The sequence below is a fragment of the Erinaceus europaeus genome, chromosome 16, assembly GCF_950295315.1.
Source record: "Erinaceus europaeus chromosome 16, mEriEur2.1, whole genome shotgun sequence".
NCBI lineage: Eukaryota > Metazoa > Chordata > Mammalia > Eulipotyphla > Erinaceidae > Erinaceus > Erinaceus europaeus.
This window is the reverse complement of record NC_080177.1, coordinates 58,721,708-58,737,394: the sequence shown is the minus strand read 5'-3', so window position 1 is coordinate 58,737,394 and position 15,687 is coordinate 58,721,708. Positions and strand designations below refer to the sequence as shown.

The window sequence follows — 15,687 nt, the reverse complement described above, 5'->3', positions numbered from 1 at the left end:
GTTTCCCCAATGAATGGGTACACGAGAAGGTCGATCCAATGCATCCCCAAAACACAAGTAAAAATGACTTAAACATTCTCCATAATTGTCTTAACTCTGTCTCCACAATCAAAAGATAGCTGTAGCATCAGTAACCGTCATTTGTCACCGGGTGGTACCCATCCATAGTCACCATTTGTGTCCATTGTTGCTGGCAAGCCCAAAGCTCCACCGCTGTACCATATCCTGGGCCACTCTGTCCATTTTTTAAAGAAAATATCCCCAGAGGCACCAATGGAGGAAAATATATCAGTGGAGAAAAACTCCCAGTCTCACCAATGCTCGAGATTTAAGTCTCACATACACACTTGGGATGAAAATGTAACCGGTTTAAACAATCAGGAACTTGACCCTTACACACAGAACCCCAGCTTAGAGTTCTGGTGTTCAGGAAAAAGTGGCTTAGCAGCTACAGGTAGACAACCAACAGTGACCTCTTACACAAAGAGTTTGTTAGCGTCTCCACAACGAGCAGATTTCTGTAAATCTACACAAGAGGAAGTTGTTAGGGCTCCCTTAAATATTCCTGATTTTCAGAAGCACTAATTTTGTATTCCTGTGCCTGGCCATTTACATTTTTTCTTGTGAAAAAGGTTTAATGAACATGCTGAGATGACTGTTGTCCGGAAACACAGGGTCCACCAGAAAATATAAAAGAAATCTGTGCATAAGATCCAACTCATCCTGCCTGCCAATTTCAGCTCTGCCTTCATCCCAGCTCCCCCTACCCACTACTCCACTGTTCTTTTTATTTTAGCAGAGCCAGGGCCACACATATGTGTGATGTCTCCAGGTTGCTTTTTCATTCAAGGGGGGAGAGGGGACACCACAGCACTAGAGTTCACACCAGTGCCGCAGAACCTCCATGTGGTGCGAGCACTCCAACCTGAGTGGAGCATGGCAGGGCACAAGCCCTACCTCGTGAACTATCTCTGGTCCTACTCTTCAGTTTTATCCATTTATTCATTTATTTATTCCCGTAATAGCAGAGATTTTACAACTCTGGCTGACTATATATATGTGTGTGTGTGTGTTTACATATATATATATATATATATATATATATATATATATATATATAACATCTTTATTGATTTATTGGCTAGACACAGCCAGAAATTGAGAGGGAAGGGGGTGATAGGCAGGGAGAGAGACACCTGCAGCCCTGTTTAGCTACTCATGAAGCTTTCCCCCTGCAGGTGGGGACTAGGGACTCAAACCTGGGTCATTGTGCACTGTAGCAGGTGCGCTCAACCAGGTATGCCACCACCTGACCCCCAGCTGACTTTTTCAAAGAAAGACAGAGATAAAGAGAGAAACACCACAGCACTTAAGCTTTCCCCAGTGGCATGACACTCCCATGTGGTATACCAGGGGCTCAAACCTGAGTCACATGCTAGACAAGCTCCCAGGTGAGCTATCTTGCCAAACCGTCTACTCTTCAGCTTTCAAGGGCAGTGGCCAGGCCACACAGACCAGTGACCTCCCCTGTGCTTTCATAAACCAAACACTCAACACTGCTATATATCAGTAAATAACTAATAGGCATTTATCTCCCATTCAAAGGCAAACAGAGGCAAATCCTTACATTCTGAGTGAAGAGAACCTTTTAAGATTATTTATTGGATGGAGACAGAAATCAGCAGGGAAAAAAGAGAGATGGAAAAATAAAGAGACATCTGCAGCTTGGAAGTTTTCCCCTTGCAGATGGGGATAAGGGGCTTGAACCCAGGTCCTTGTGCATTGTAATATGTGCTCTCAACCTAGTGTACAAGAAAGCTTTCCCGTATAACCACCTACAATAGAGACATGCCCTTGAACCGCACTGACCAGTATCTCCTCACATCATAAACCTAAATCTGTGACAGGCAGGGGAAATGGAATTATTGTGACTGAATGCGACACAATGAACAGGGGCAGTCTCCTGACAGATTTCTCTCTCTCTCTGCTATCTCTCAGTGCCTGGTGTGGAGTATGCAGTCAGAAAGTACATAGTGAATGATTGAGTGCATGCACTGTTTCCCTCACTTCCCAGCCAGATACTTTTCTTACTTTCACACTGAAGAGCTCACTGTTCTCCTTAAGATATAGCAAATTTAGCTGTGTGGCAGCTTCCCTGGCTGAGCACACACATCACAATGAGCAAACATGGGGACTCAAGTCTCTGGTCCCCACCTTCAGAGAGGAAGTTTCATGATTGGTAGTGTTGCAGTTCTCTCTCTCTCTCTCTCTCTCTCTCTCTCTCTCTCTCCCTTTCTTCCCCCCCTCCCTTTTGTCTCTCTATCAAAATAGGAAAGACTGGGAGGTAGCATAGAAGTGATGTAAAAGACTTTCATGCCTGAGACTCTGAGGTCACAGGTTCAGTCCTCTACACCACCATAAACCAGAGTTGAACAGTGCTCTGGTTAAAATAAAATAATAACAATAAATCTGAGCCAATAAATAAAAAGGGGAAGATATAATTATCTTGAATGAGGAGTGATACAGATACTGAGCCCTAGAAATAACCCTGCTAGAAAAGATTGTGGGGGCTAAAAAAATGTCTGCCCTTAACTATTTAAGGTCATGGAGAAGAGTGGGAATGAGTGACACTGAAACCCCCAACTGTGAACTCCCCCAGTTTTTCAGCTAGATAGAAAAAAAACCTAGGGCCAAGTAGTGGCGTACCTGTTTTAAGTGCATGTTTTACAGTGCAGAAGAGCCTGGGTTCAAGCCCCTGGCCCCCACCTTCATAAGTGATGAAGCAGGTGTCTCTGTCTCCTCTTCCCTCTCAGTTTGTGTCTTTATCCAAAATAAATAAAAATATATTTTAAAAAACTAATCAAAGCTCTCATACATTAATCCATCCAACACTTACTCTGATGCTTCTCATCCTAAAACATTATATGGTGTGTTTTGAAACCTTGGGGTGTCCAATTGAAATGACAGAGGGAAGCTTATTTTTTAATGCTTAAATTGGTGTGTTCTGAATCAACGAAAAGTTTTCTGCATGATTAGTATTAACAGTTAATAAAAAGCTATCAATTGGCAGTGGTATAGGGGAAAAAAACCTCTTCAGAGGTTATAAATAAGGGAGATTGCAGTTCTAGCAAAGGGCTGTCATTAGTGTATTAGGGGGAAAATCCATAGATGAGGTATAGTCATTCGTGAAACATCCACAAGTCTTGCTCCTTAAGCTTGCAGTTGACATTAAGTATTAGAAGTCATTAAACTTTATCAAACATTGCTTGGCTTATAGATGTACAAAGTGTGGAGGGGGAGAAACCTAAAAACCAATTTGTGGATACCTGCTATTTAAGACATCTAACACGCTAATTGCAAAATCTATAGGAACGTCTGCACAGCATCAGAGCTGGGCTTGATCCTGTGAGCAGTTCTAAATGAAAAACTGTCTCTACTGCAAGTAAATAAAGCATTTAATGCAGAGTTTCTGGCTGTGATGCTATTTCTCCTGTGGGTTTTGAAAATGACCTTCCTGTAAGCATCAAGGACTTTAACTTTTTAGATAAAGAAACTTGCTCTTGTTTTAAATCTGTGTCAGGTTCATTCCCCTGTAGCCCACATTTTTTTTTTTTCAAAAGCAGAAGAAAAAGTAATCCAGAATTTACAAAAAAAAAAAAAAAAAGGTTAGTTTCCAGAATGAAGTTCCCTGTCAGCCTGCCTTGGGCCTTAGGTGGAGAAGCAGAGATTAAAGCACCAGTATTCTTTTTCATGTTTCATCTGCCAGTTTTGTGAGTGGGGAAAGAGAACCAGTAGCTACAGCTAAGCACCCAACTATAGTACTAAGTAGCAAGTGTGATGCATGTACACACATACACACACACACACACACACACACACACACACACACACGTTAGTGAATTAAAAAAAAAAAAAAAAGCCCTTGGGTTTCTAGCAGAAGGCATCAGAGCTGCATTCTCTCTCTGCAGCCATAGAGGAAGGTACCTTGAGGTGGGGTGAATGGCTCTGCAGATGTGTCCCCTGTCACCATGACAATAATGAAGCTCTTTGTTCAGCTGTGAGAATGTGAAATGTGAAATCTCTGATGATCTCACCATTTCCTATTTATTCTATACCTACCTGAATACACCAAGTATTACAGCTTTGTGATGCATATGCAAACCACTAAAATGTCCTTTTGTGAGACACTTTGCTAAAAGGCCGCTTTTGATATGTGTTCTTCAGCTCCTCTTCAGACTGAATTAAACTGCTTCCTTCTCTTTTAAGACACAAGCAACTCACTATTTAGATTCTTTGGCTTTGGTTTTGTCGAGCAGCCCAACAGGAAGGGACCATGTTCTCTTTTTTTCTCCATATTTCTGAAGGCAAACTTGTGCTGATTTGTTTTGATTTACTAACAGAATTATGTTCCTGCTGCAGACACAGACTTCTTTTATGTCCTTTCGGTCATTAGTCTATTTGTGTGGACAAAGTTTTCCTGAGGAAAACTGAAATCCCTCTGTTGGAAGCTGTGTGCAGAGCTGGGGACGTGTGTGCTTCAGCAAAAGAGTTCATCGGGTTTGGGAGAACAGCAGCTATTCTCTCCAAGTAATCATGTTCTAGTTTGGTCTCCCAAGCTGAGAGACCAGTAAGCATCTTAAGATATTTGATTAAACTGAACCTCCGAGTTTGTTTTTTTTTTTTTTTTTTTGGGGGGGGATGTATATGATGTAAAAAAAAGTGTCATATTCTAAAATGTAAAACTGCGATTTTTTTAAACAACTACTGAGGAGTTGCCATTTCTTTTACACTTAGGAGTAGGCAGGGCTGTGACACTAACAAAGACTGGGGGATTGGTGGTGACACGCCCCCAGTCCCCAGCTGGGGTGGGAGGAAGCTTTACAATTGGTGAAGCAGTGCTGTAGGAGTCAGACTCCCCCCACACACACACTTCCACCCTTCTCCCTATTAAATTCCATCTGTCTCTGTTAAATAATAAAAAGAGAACAGTTAAGTTAAAACGATCTAAGTCTCTCTGTTTATCGTATTCTCAGAAATGTGAGGTCACCTTTGTCCTCTGAAAAGCATCTTATAAATCAAAGGGACTATTTGCCTATGAAGGTTGGGTACTATGCATGACAGCTTCTGGGTTTTCCTCCTAGCAACAGCAGTTGGTGTCTCTTTGGACACCAAAGCAAAAAGAAGAAAATTCCCACAGGAGAGGGTCACAGCTATACCTGGGAACACACCCCACCCCTCTGTGTCCCCATGACCAGCTGTACAATCTAAAAGTTAATTTCAACATCATGATATCCTTAAGCAGTTTCTTTCAGTACAACTTTAGAGACATAATTATAGAGTTGTTACAGCTGACCCATGGATCCAGTGAAAGACACACAGGCAGCTCACAAAAGTTCTTATTTGACAAAAATTAAACAGGGTTAGACCAAAGAGGAGATGCCAAGTAATTTGTCAGAAGGATGCAGGATCACACCACAGGTATGGAATGAAAACATCATTCACATCTCTTTCCTCTCTCTACTTCTTCTCTCTGCAGTTTGAACACATCATGTGGAATTTACGCCTGGCTTGATAAGTTACCTACTTGCTTCTTAGGAGACAATTATTTTTTATTAGTTATTTACAAGACTGTAAGATAACAGGGTTTTCCATATAGTTCCTACCTCCATAATTCCCTATTCCATCCCTTCCATTGGAAGCCTCCCAATTCTTTATCCCTCTAGGGATATGGACCAAAACTCTATATGGAGTGCAGAAAGATGAAGGTCTGGCTCCTGTAATTGCTTCTCAACTGGACATGGACGTACCTGTTTCTATCTTTCCCTAGTAAAGAGGTGAGATTTCGGGACACATTGGTGAGATCATCTGCCCAGGGAAGTCAGGATGGAATCATAGTAGCATCTGAGACTTGGTAACTGAAAGGCGGTAAGATATAAAGCAGGTCAAGTTGTTTAATAAACTGGAGTCCCAAGGTTAAGAATAAAGCAGATGCACCAGGTTCCAGATGCCAGCATGATGCCGACCAGACTTCCTTGGACAGACAACCCCATCAATGTGTCCTGGAGCTCCGCTTCCCCAGAGACCCACCCCACTAGGGAAAGAGAGAAGCAGACTGGGAGTATGGACTGACCTGTCAACGCCCATGTTCAGCGGGGAAGCAGTCACAGTAGCCAGACCTTCCACCTTCTGCATCCCACAATGACCTTGGGTCCATACTCCCAGAGGGATAAAGAATGGGAAAGCTATCAGGGGAGGGATGGGCTATAGAGATCTGGTGGTGGGAATTGTGTGGAGTTGTACCCCTCCTATCCTGTGGTTTTGTTAATGTCTCCTTTAAAAAAAAAAAAAGCAGATGAAATTAGGGGTCTTCAGGTGGTAAGGAGCTAGCAAGTTTACTTTAGGCATGTCCCAAGGGGCCCATGACTTCAGTAATTTTTGCCTGAGCCTGACACTTAACATGCAGGTGAACTAAAAATACAGTATTTTTTAAAGGAATTTCAGAACAAGTAATTTATATCATGTTTACTTTGGAGTTTTTTCCCCGCCAAAAGGATTTCATGAATTAGACTGGTGTATTCTTTCAATGTCTCTATCATCAAAAGATATGAATCAAAATTAAAACAGCCACTTAAAGAGAATTGAAGAAGTTTTTCGCGTGTTTTTCAAGTTGCCTAGTTTATTATGAACTAAAAACTGCTTTGAAACTGGCACCAAGGTGGCTTTTCTTCTTGAGCTGATTAGGACCACATGAGCTCAGGAAAAGCTGTCAGACCCTGCCTCTGGCACAGCTGGAATGAGCCAACTGATTTGCCAGTATGAATTTTTTTTTTTAAGGAAAGATGCTTCATCCCAAAGACATAAATTTATATTCTGGTGCTCCAAGCAAAGAAGTATTCCTTGTTCATTTTAAAAGAGACAAAATTCCATGTGTCCTTTTACATAGGACTTCCTAAAAAGCAAAAGCAGCTGAGGAAATGTTTAGGTCAACATTTCATGCTGTTGTGGGCACTCAGTGCCTTGTCAAGATTCCCACTGCTACGTGGAGTCTCATTCGACAAGCAGTAATCTTCAGGAAATAGTCAAGATGTAAGGCCATGCTGGAATGCTGACCTTTTAAGAGCATTGTCAGGCTAGCCCAGGGCAAATTAATGGATTAGGTCAGACTTGTCTTCTGGCCACAATGGGGTTCAAGTTTGAAGATCAGTTTTGTGGTGTTTACCAAGGTAAGTTAAGGCACTTGAGTAGGTAGCTGCCTGACTCCCCAGAGAGTCCCCTGAAGTGCCCCCTTTCTTAATGATGCCTTCACACTTTTCTCCTGGCAAAACTTGCATGAGCTGCCTCCCTGTCACTGCAATCCCTGTCTTTGCTAGATGCCCCCTTTCATTCTCGGCAATTACAAATGCATGCATTTAGCCAGACCCTGAGTCGCACTGCCTAACCCAAAAAGATGCCACCGTAATACCAGTTTTCTAGCAAGTAAGCCTTTCATGCCTCTCAGGCAAATATGAAGACCACCAGTTTTGCTGACAATTCATTTCATAGTTGCAAATTTTGTTTTTTAAGTAAGAAAAAGTACTGTTAAGGAAGGGAGTGTGATCTGTATGTTTATTCTAAAGATTCAAATTACCATTTCAAATCTCACTTTGCCCTTTCTATGTTCTGTATTCTGAGAATACACAGAAAGCTAGATAGACTAACAGATATATCCATACAAGAGAATATATACGTGTGTGTTTGTGTGTGTGTGTGTGTGTGTGTGTGTGTGTGTGTGTGTGTGTGTGTGTGTGTGTATGCCTGCATTTTATCAAATTCTAGTTCAGAATCTCCATCCAGGCTGGGTTGATCTGACCTACTGGCTCAGTATTTTCTTCATATGATTCTAATAAAAAGCCTTCTTAGTCTCTTATTTCTGTTAACAAAAAAAAAAAAAAGTAGAACCAATTGAAATCATTCCTCACTAGGGTGCTCAGCTGACAGAATTAGACATCCACCACTGGTTGGGGTACTGTCAGTCTCTTTCTGTGAACATAGTGGGCAGAATTTCATAACCCTTAGTTCTTCTATTAATAGTTAGCCAGGTTGAGAGGATCTGAATAAAAGTACATCGTGTTGCACGCAACAATGGTTTGACAGAAGAGCTGTGTGGCAGAGTTGGTATTTTATTGCTTTTAGCTTCAGCACGCGGTTTTGTAGCTGAGGAAGCCAGGCATGTAGAATGGGAGAACTTGCAGTTACCTACAGAAGAGGAGACTGCCACCTGTGGTGCCATCCCCCGGGGAGCACGTGGCAGCCCAGGCCTCCAGAAGATCCTCAACTGCTAAAGTTTCCAAATAGAACTTTCCAGCACTTGATGCCCATGTCCCAGCAAGGTTCTTTCAAGCAATTTTTGAGAGAGAATTATCAATTCCTACACTGTCCACGTACTGTGAGAAAGACAGAGAGTGGGAGCACATGGAAACAGCAGTTTCCATGTCTATGGGCATCATGGCAGAGGTCTGATTTTTTGGATCCCTCTCAGAGGCAGGCAGAGCGTCTCAGACACCACCATGGGAAGAGTTTCAATAGCCTTAGATACAGCACTTTTCCAAAGTGACTTCTCTTTCCCCACCCACCCCCCACCAAAAAAAAAAAATAATCAAAATGTACTTCATGAAACTATTGTATATGAAGCACTTATTAGCCGTAATTAAATGGACAATATGAATTTACTACGTCTTTAGGACTCTGGCTTGTTCTGGTTTAGAGCAAGATGATTAATGCAAATACATATTACTTGAGATAACCATTTAGCAGCTAATTTAGCCAAATTTATTACAGCAGTTAGAGGTTTTTCATTTTAGCAGACGGAGACAAGGACATGCCAAAAGTGGGCGACGTGGATGAGTGCACACTGCCCTCTAGTGGCTGGCCAGCTGGCATGGTTTCTTGGGGGGGGGGGCGGTTGAGGCATCTCTGAACCCAGCCAAGCAATAACAGCAGGTTTCACACATTTCCGGCATCCTTTTAAACCATTCCCATCCGTAGCACTTTATTTCAAGGGATGATTTACTGCACTTTCCCCTTTTACTAGCTCAGGAGTATCCAGATACAAATCAAATCAATTTCGACTTGGCAAGATTTTGGTTAAAGTATCATTTTTAACATCTGCATTTTAAAGCTCTCATTCAGTGGGTATTTAATGGCACCGTTTCACATTACTGATTGTTTTTACTTGTTCCTTCATTTGGGGCCATATTTCAGAGTCTGTGTGGAGCTGTCACTCTGGCTCTAGCCAAGTCAATTCTGTGCCTCCCTTCGGCCAGTATCTCTCTCTGACTTGGTTTGGGAATTGATTTTATTTACACAAAATTCAGGGAAGTCTCACCAGAATTTCCCCCTGGCCAACCAGTGTAAATTTATTTCAGATGTGGGCTATAAATCCTGCTTGATAAGATCAAAAGAAACATACAGGAGGATGCTGGTTGATAATGCTTGCTTGAAATGATCGAAGACGGGGTAAAAATAGCCATTTGAATGTCAAGAATCTCAAAGAGATCTACCTCAAAGTTATGAATAAATCATAAAACAAATTTGCCTTTGTTACCAACTGATGTCACACCCATTGACAATATTCACACTGCATTAAGTGTTCTGTGAGCCAAAAAGATTTGTGTCCTGTTAGCCTGGAATGGAAGAAAGTCTTGCTACAACTGCTCGGAACCCTGTGTTCTGGAGCTGCTGCTCCACTGAATCGTTGACCGTTATTTGTCCCACTAATGGCATTTCACATCAAGCTGGGAGACGGGGAAGCTGGGAGTGGGAGAGCACACCCCTGGCTCAGGATGGGACTTCCCTTTTTAAGTTCAAGATTTTGCATAAAGTAATCATTTGGTCCCAGTCTTAATACACAGTGTCTTCTGTTCTGTTTTGTTTTGTTCTGTCCCCCAGTACTGAATAAGGGCCAGTGTGTGACAAAATACTACCGTTGGATGCAGAAGAATGGAGGATATATCTGGATACAGTCTAGTGCCACCATAGCTATTAATGCCAAGAATGCAAATGAGAAGAATATCATCTGGGTGAATTATCTCCTTAGGTATAGTCTCTACTTTCTTTATTTTTATCTCAGTTACAAAATGTGCAATCCCGTGGGTAATAGCTGACATGTTGTGTTATTGTTTGACAGTATCTGCTATGGAATTATGGGGAAATTCTGCCTTCCTTTCCACAAGAATCAAGTGAATGTGGAAAGATCAAAGCTTTACTGGAAGGTACTTCGAGACAGACTGGCAAATTTTTCAATAATTCTTGGTCTGTCAAGATTTGGGCAGCTCTGCAGAAGTTGCTTTGGTTTTTCCCATAAATATTTGGGCCAAAAAAAAAAAAAATAGAATAGATTTTTCACCTCCCATTGAAGCATTCAAAAAGCACTTCTTTCTCGCTTTCACACATACATACACTTGTGGGAGTTTAGGGTTGTAGAAAGATAGCAAGTTAGGTGGTCCAGGAGGTGGTGTGGTGGATCCTTATTGGGCTCTCAAGCATGAGGTCCTGAGTCCAATCCCCGGCAGCACATGTACCAGAGTGATGTCTATTTCTTTCTCTCTTTCCTCCTATCTTTCTAATAAATAAAATCTTCAAAAAAAAAAAAAAAAGAAGAAGAAGAAGAAGAAGAAGAAGAAGAAAGAAATAGCAAGTTAGTGGTCCGAGAGGTGGTACAGCGGATAATGCATTGGACTCTCAAGCATGAGGTCCTGAGTTCAATCCCTGGCATCACATGTACCAGAATGATGTCTGGTTCTCTCTTATCATTTCTCATGAGTAAATAAGAAAATTATAAAAGAGAGAGACCGAGAAATAGCAAGTTATATTATATGCCACTTTGCATCCCATCCCTTCCAAGTTCTCAGTATATTATATAGGGTTTGATTTCCTTAAGCATTAAAATTTCACTAAACAAGTGAATTGCTTTGCCAGAATCAAGACAATCCTAGTATGAAAATAAGGTGATCTTCTTTTGCCTATTCTGTGAAGTCAGGCAAGTCCTGCTGTTCTTTTATAAATAAAATCAAGCTCAACCAGATCCTAAATTCTAGTATGTGGCACCATTTGTCTCTCTCACTTTCTGTCTTTGGGCTCTTAACAAAAACACGATCCAGCAAGATATCTCACTTGGATAGTATACCCGCTTTATCATATGTATGACCCAGGTTTGAGCCCAGGCCCCACCACACCTAAGGAAGCTTTGATTCTCTACAATGCCTCTCTTTCTCTCTCCATATCTCTCTCTCCGTATCTCTCTCTCTCTCTCTCTCTCTATTTCTCTCTCCCTCCCTCCCTCCAAGTTTACTTGGAGTGGTGAAGACTAGCTATGGGGGGGGGTACTAGTAGAATATAACTAAGTCCAACAGCTCCAGTTGCCTCAAGTTGGGAAGGACAAGCTTTCCAGGAGTTTCTTCATCATTCCTACCCAGAAACCACGAGAATATCTAACTTAACTCACCGCCACCATTGTTCATTCACTCTTTAGCTTCTCTTGGCCTACATGTGGTCTGACCAGGAAAACTTTCAGTAAGTCTTATAAATGGATGTATTTGTCCTTTGGGTGCTCATCTAGGCAAGAAGTACCTGAACCCCATATCTCTCTGAGACAGTCAAATGGAGCTGAGCTGCTAACAGCCATGACTCATCAGCATGTTGCCCCTTCGCAGGGTTCTCACGCACCTTGGTGATAACTTGAAGGCACAAATGTGCTTACACCAACAGCACATCAATCAGACACTAATGATTATCGCTCTAGAAAGGGCCTTAATGTGAACCACTTAAAAGAGTCTATTTATCTACTTTCTCTTTTTCTCTCTTGACCTCTTCTACTCTACATTAATTCTTTCTGGAGGTTGTGTGTGTGTGTGTGTGTGTGTGTGTTTCTGTGTGTGTGTGTCTGTGTGTGTGTTTTATATAGCTGTCACAGAGGCCTGATTTTGAAGCGCACAACTTGCTATGCTTCAAGATAGCTACTTATATCAAGAAATCCTTTTCCACAGAGACTTGTTTCCCAATTTTTATGACTATGTGTAACGCCAAAGATTATTTTGAAAAAAAAAAAAAAAACTCACATGCCGAAAAGCAAATAAATATGAGAATAAGAAACAGGAACTCTGGAGGTTAGATATCTGTCTCCCTCGCTAATGTATCCTAAGGCACTTAAGGAATCAGTATGGATGTTACTGCATTTAGGGGGATTCTTTCCTTCTGAATCTCCTTACTGCAGTGAGATTCATGACATTCTACTCTACCCCAATAGAGGGGGTGATAAAGATTAAAAAGAGAGGTCAGTTTATGCAAATTTGGGCCAACACCATCCATATGTCCTAGGACCAAATGATACAGACTCCTAAGTGTTTCACTAGTCTGTTCCACCGAGTTCCATATGATGAGGATGAAGTACTTTAGAAGCCAGTCATCTGGCCCAGGAGCCTTAAGCTCATATGTTCCAGCTGACCTAAAGATAGTAACTTCAATAAGAAGACTGGGTCAGGTGGCAGGTGATTGTGTTCTCACGGGTGTCTGGACAATAGGAAACTAAAGGGGTGGCTTTAATAAAGGAAAGTCAGCCAGCAGGCCAACCACTCACTGACATCCTTTCTGAAGGCTAGAGATCATACTAAGAAAAAACTTGATCTCGGCAAAATAGCGACTATTGAAGTTTTTCTTCGCTGTGTTCTTAGCCTTTGTTCTCGCCTGTACGATACCTTCATGCTAGCTCTACCTTCCTAGAATTTTGCACTTCTGGGTCCCAACCAGTCTTCCCCTTCCCTGTTGGAATTACTGCTCTCTGTCTTACTCCCATTCTCTCACAGAGCTTGGCAGAATTACAGATGCAAAGTACTCAGAGACCACATTAGTGCTAAGACAACCTTCCCACTGTTAGATTCAGTCTCGTCTGATTATCTCAAGAACGTTCTGCTGTTAGAACTAGTTCACACTAAGGAGTAGATGTCTGATAATCCATCTAGCAAGTTTTCCCTCCCAGGGCCACTTGCAGCTTTAGAGTAATTACTAGAACGGTGACTCTTGAACACAGGAATTTCACTAGAAGTCAGCAAACAAGTCAGTAACCTGCTGTAAATCTCTGGTTGGATGGCCATGGTGGAAGGTGGAAGAAGAGGCAATAATTTCCTATTTTGAGGCAATACTTTCAGCCTACAGCAGCATAAAACCCCCTTCCCCGCCGCCGCCCCCCCCCCCCCCCACCAATCAAAATGACCTTGGAGTAACATTTCTAGAGATCAGTGAGCTCAAATTGACCAAAAGGTGACTTTTCCAGAAAAAGATGAGGGATTGGTCTCTGAATTAAAAATAGAACAAAATTAGGCACCTTTGTGCAAATGGAGTTCAACCCATTCTGTTAGGGCCTCTGTCACACTGGGCCTCTCCCTCAATGCAATCAGATTTCCAGCTAACAAGCCACAGGTGTACACCACATGAGCAGATGAAAATGTGATTGTAATGGGTGTGTTGACAGTTCAGTAGCCATAATCCATGCATCCCAAGGTGCACCTGTGCATCTGTCAGATCGTTACGCGCTGAGGGCTCTTCCCCCCACCCCCACCTTAGTAGCTTTGGAGTCATCTGAGCAGCTGAGAAGTTCCATCAAGGAGCCAAGACAGGGGAACTGAGGCAATGGACTCATTAGGAGCCCAAGAGAAGCTGGGGTCACACCAGGAGGTGTGGGAATGAATTGTTGAGAGCACTTCTCACTCTCACTCACCCCCCCATCCCCCCACCCCCGCCAGGTGTTGCGCTGGGAAGAATGTCAAGCAGCACAGTTCCCTGGCCCCCAGTGGTACCTGATTATTTAAAAGCTTTTTAGTGGCTTTCATGCAGCATTTGGGTATTCAATCATTGTAGCAGGGTGCACCTGTACCCTGGCACACGCAATCCAAGTTTTCTCAAGTCCCGTGATGAGCTGAGAAAGACTGCACATTTTGTCTCCCCAACTCCCCAAGTTTGGGGCCTGAAAGTGGAGGGTGGAGGTCAGAGCATGCAGAATGGGCACCTGCTAACTGCTTCTCTCCCTCCCCACAGCAACCCCGAGTACAAGGACACACCCATGGACATTGCGCAGCTCCCCCACCTGCCCGAGAAGACGTCAGAATCCTCGGAGACATCCGACTCTGAATCAGACTCTAAAGACACCTCAGGTATTACAGGTATTAACCACCTTCATCTTGTGAGCTCTGGCTCACTTTTCCAGACCTGAGGGAGGGGTGGCAGCCATGGCGGCAGCCATGGGGCCATGGACACAGCAAAGCAACTCAGCAAACTTTATACTGAGACATATGTCCCAGCGAGTCATTACTCACTCGCTCTATACACATACGGATAAATATTTATACCCCACCACATGCATATGTATACACATATGTGTGTGCATATACACATGTGTGTGGTGTACAGAGATACTGTGGTGTATAAATGTATGCACACAAATACAGACAGGAAAAGTTTTACTTAGCAATCAGTGTCAGTGCTCCACTGGCCATACAGAAAGAGCCCTTCCCTAGGGCCCAAAGCCAGCCCAGTTTTCTTGCCAGAAGCAGAAAGGGACAGAAGGGACATCTCAGTTAAACGCCAAGAGTGTTTCCAGTCCCAAATATTCACATTCACATCCTCACCAAGTCTCTAAAGCAGGGTCAGTAATGGTGTCAAAATGGCTCAGGGTGCAAGACTTACTTCCTGAGCTGTGCAAAATAAGGACGCTCTTTTCCATTCCTAATGATTTGGGGAGGTGGACTCTGAGCAGTTCTTTGAGACACAGGGAAGTTAATATAAAAATCTGCTTTTCCTTCTTTTCCCAATCAGCTTCCACTGATACACATAGAGCTAGCAAGATACAGAACTTGTTTACAACCACAGTGCATGTGTTCACGGGAACACACACCTTTTTACCCAAAATCTAGTTCACACTGCCAAAACTCCTACAATATCTGAGTCTGTGTTACTGGGGAGAAGCTATTCTCCCTAAAGTGTATGAGGGCATTAAGGCACCTCAACCCTATCCTGAGAGCCTCTGCCTCTAAACACACACCCTTGTGCTCCAGACAATGCTGGGAGGCAGAGCGTGCTGAGGAACATTCCTAGGGGAACTTGCTCTCTCCTGGCGATTGCATGTTAAGTGGCAATGAACAAAAGTTGCCCTTCCCCAGTGAGCTGATGTTCTTTCTAGTTGGGTGAGGGGAGGGGGGAGTAAATAAAAATGCACAGAGTCAGGCGGTGATACTATGGAGAAAGAGAACTCCCGAATACAGTGTTCAAGTAATGTACAAACATATACCAGTGGAAGGTGACTCCTTTACACTGTCACTGTGCACGCCATCATCTTTCCGACACTGACAGCTTGTTCCAGGTTATTTACTCTGACTCAGAGTCCTCGAGTCTTTCCCTAATGTGCCTGTCACCTGGAAATCCTGTCCCAAAGCAGGATCTCACTCAGTAAGTGGGGAACCTGGTATTTTGCATTTGTACCAAGCATCTTGGTAATGCCAATGCTCCGGGTCCATGGACCCCACTTTTAAAGGGCAGCTAATCTGGACCCCTTCCCCAGGAGAACAGAGTCGGGGTCTGGGCAGACAGCAGAATGGTCATGCAAAAGTCTCTATGCCTGAGGCCCTGAGGCCCCAGGTTCAATCCCCAGCTGGGCGGTGC

General features: G+C 43.0%; 1 protein-coding gene across 15 annotated transcripts in view; it reads left to right on the top strand.

Moving 5' to 3' along the window:
• Positions 1-15,687, top strand: part of NPAS3 (neuronal PAS domain protein 3) — a 1,061,849-nt gene that overhangs the window by 1,041,428 nt on the left and 4,734 nt on the right. For 10 of the 15 annotated variants that reach the window (XM_060175201.1, XM_060175198.1, XM_060175195.1 and 7 more), the window contains 2 exons: positions 9,928-10,075; positions 14,068-14,192. In XM_060175201.1, the coding sequence (XP_060031184.1) occupies positions 9,928-10,075; positions 14,068-14,192 (273 nt within the window). The remainder of the gene's footprint in view (positions 1-9,927; positions 10,076-14,067; positions 14,193-15,687) is intronic. The other 5 variants (XM_060175199.1, XM_060175197.1, XM_060175204.1 and 2 more) reach the window with 1 other exon arrangement.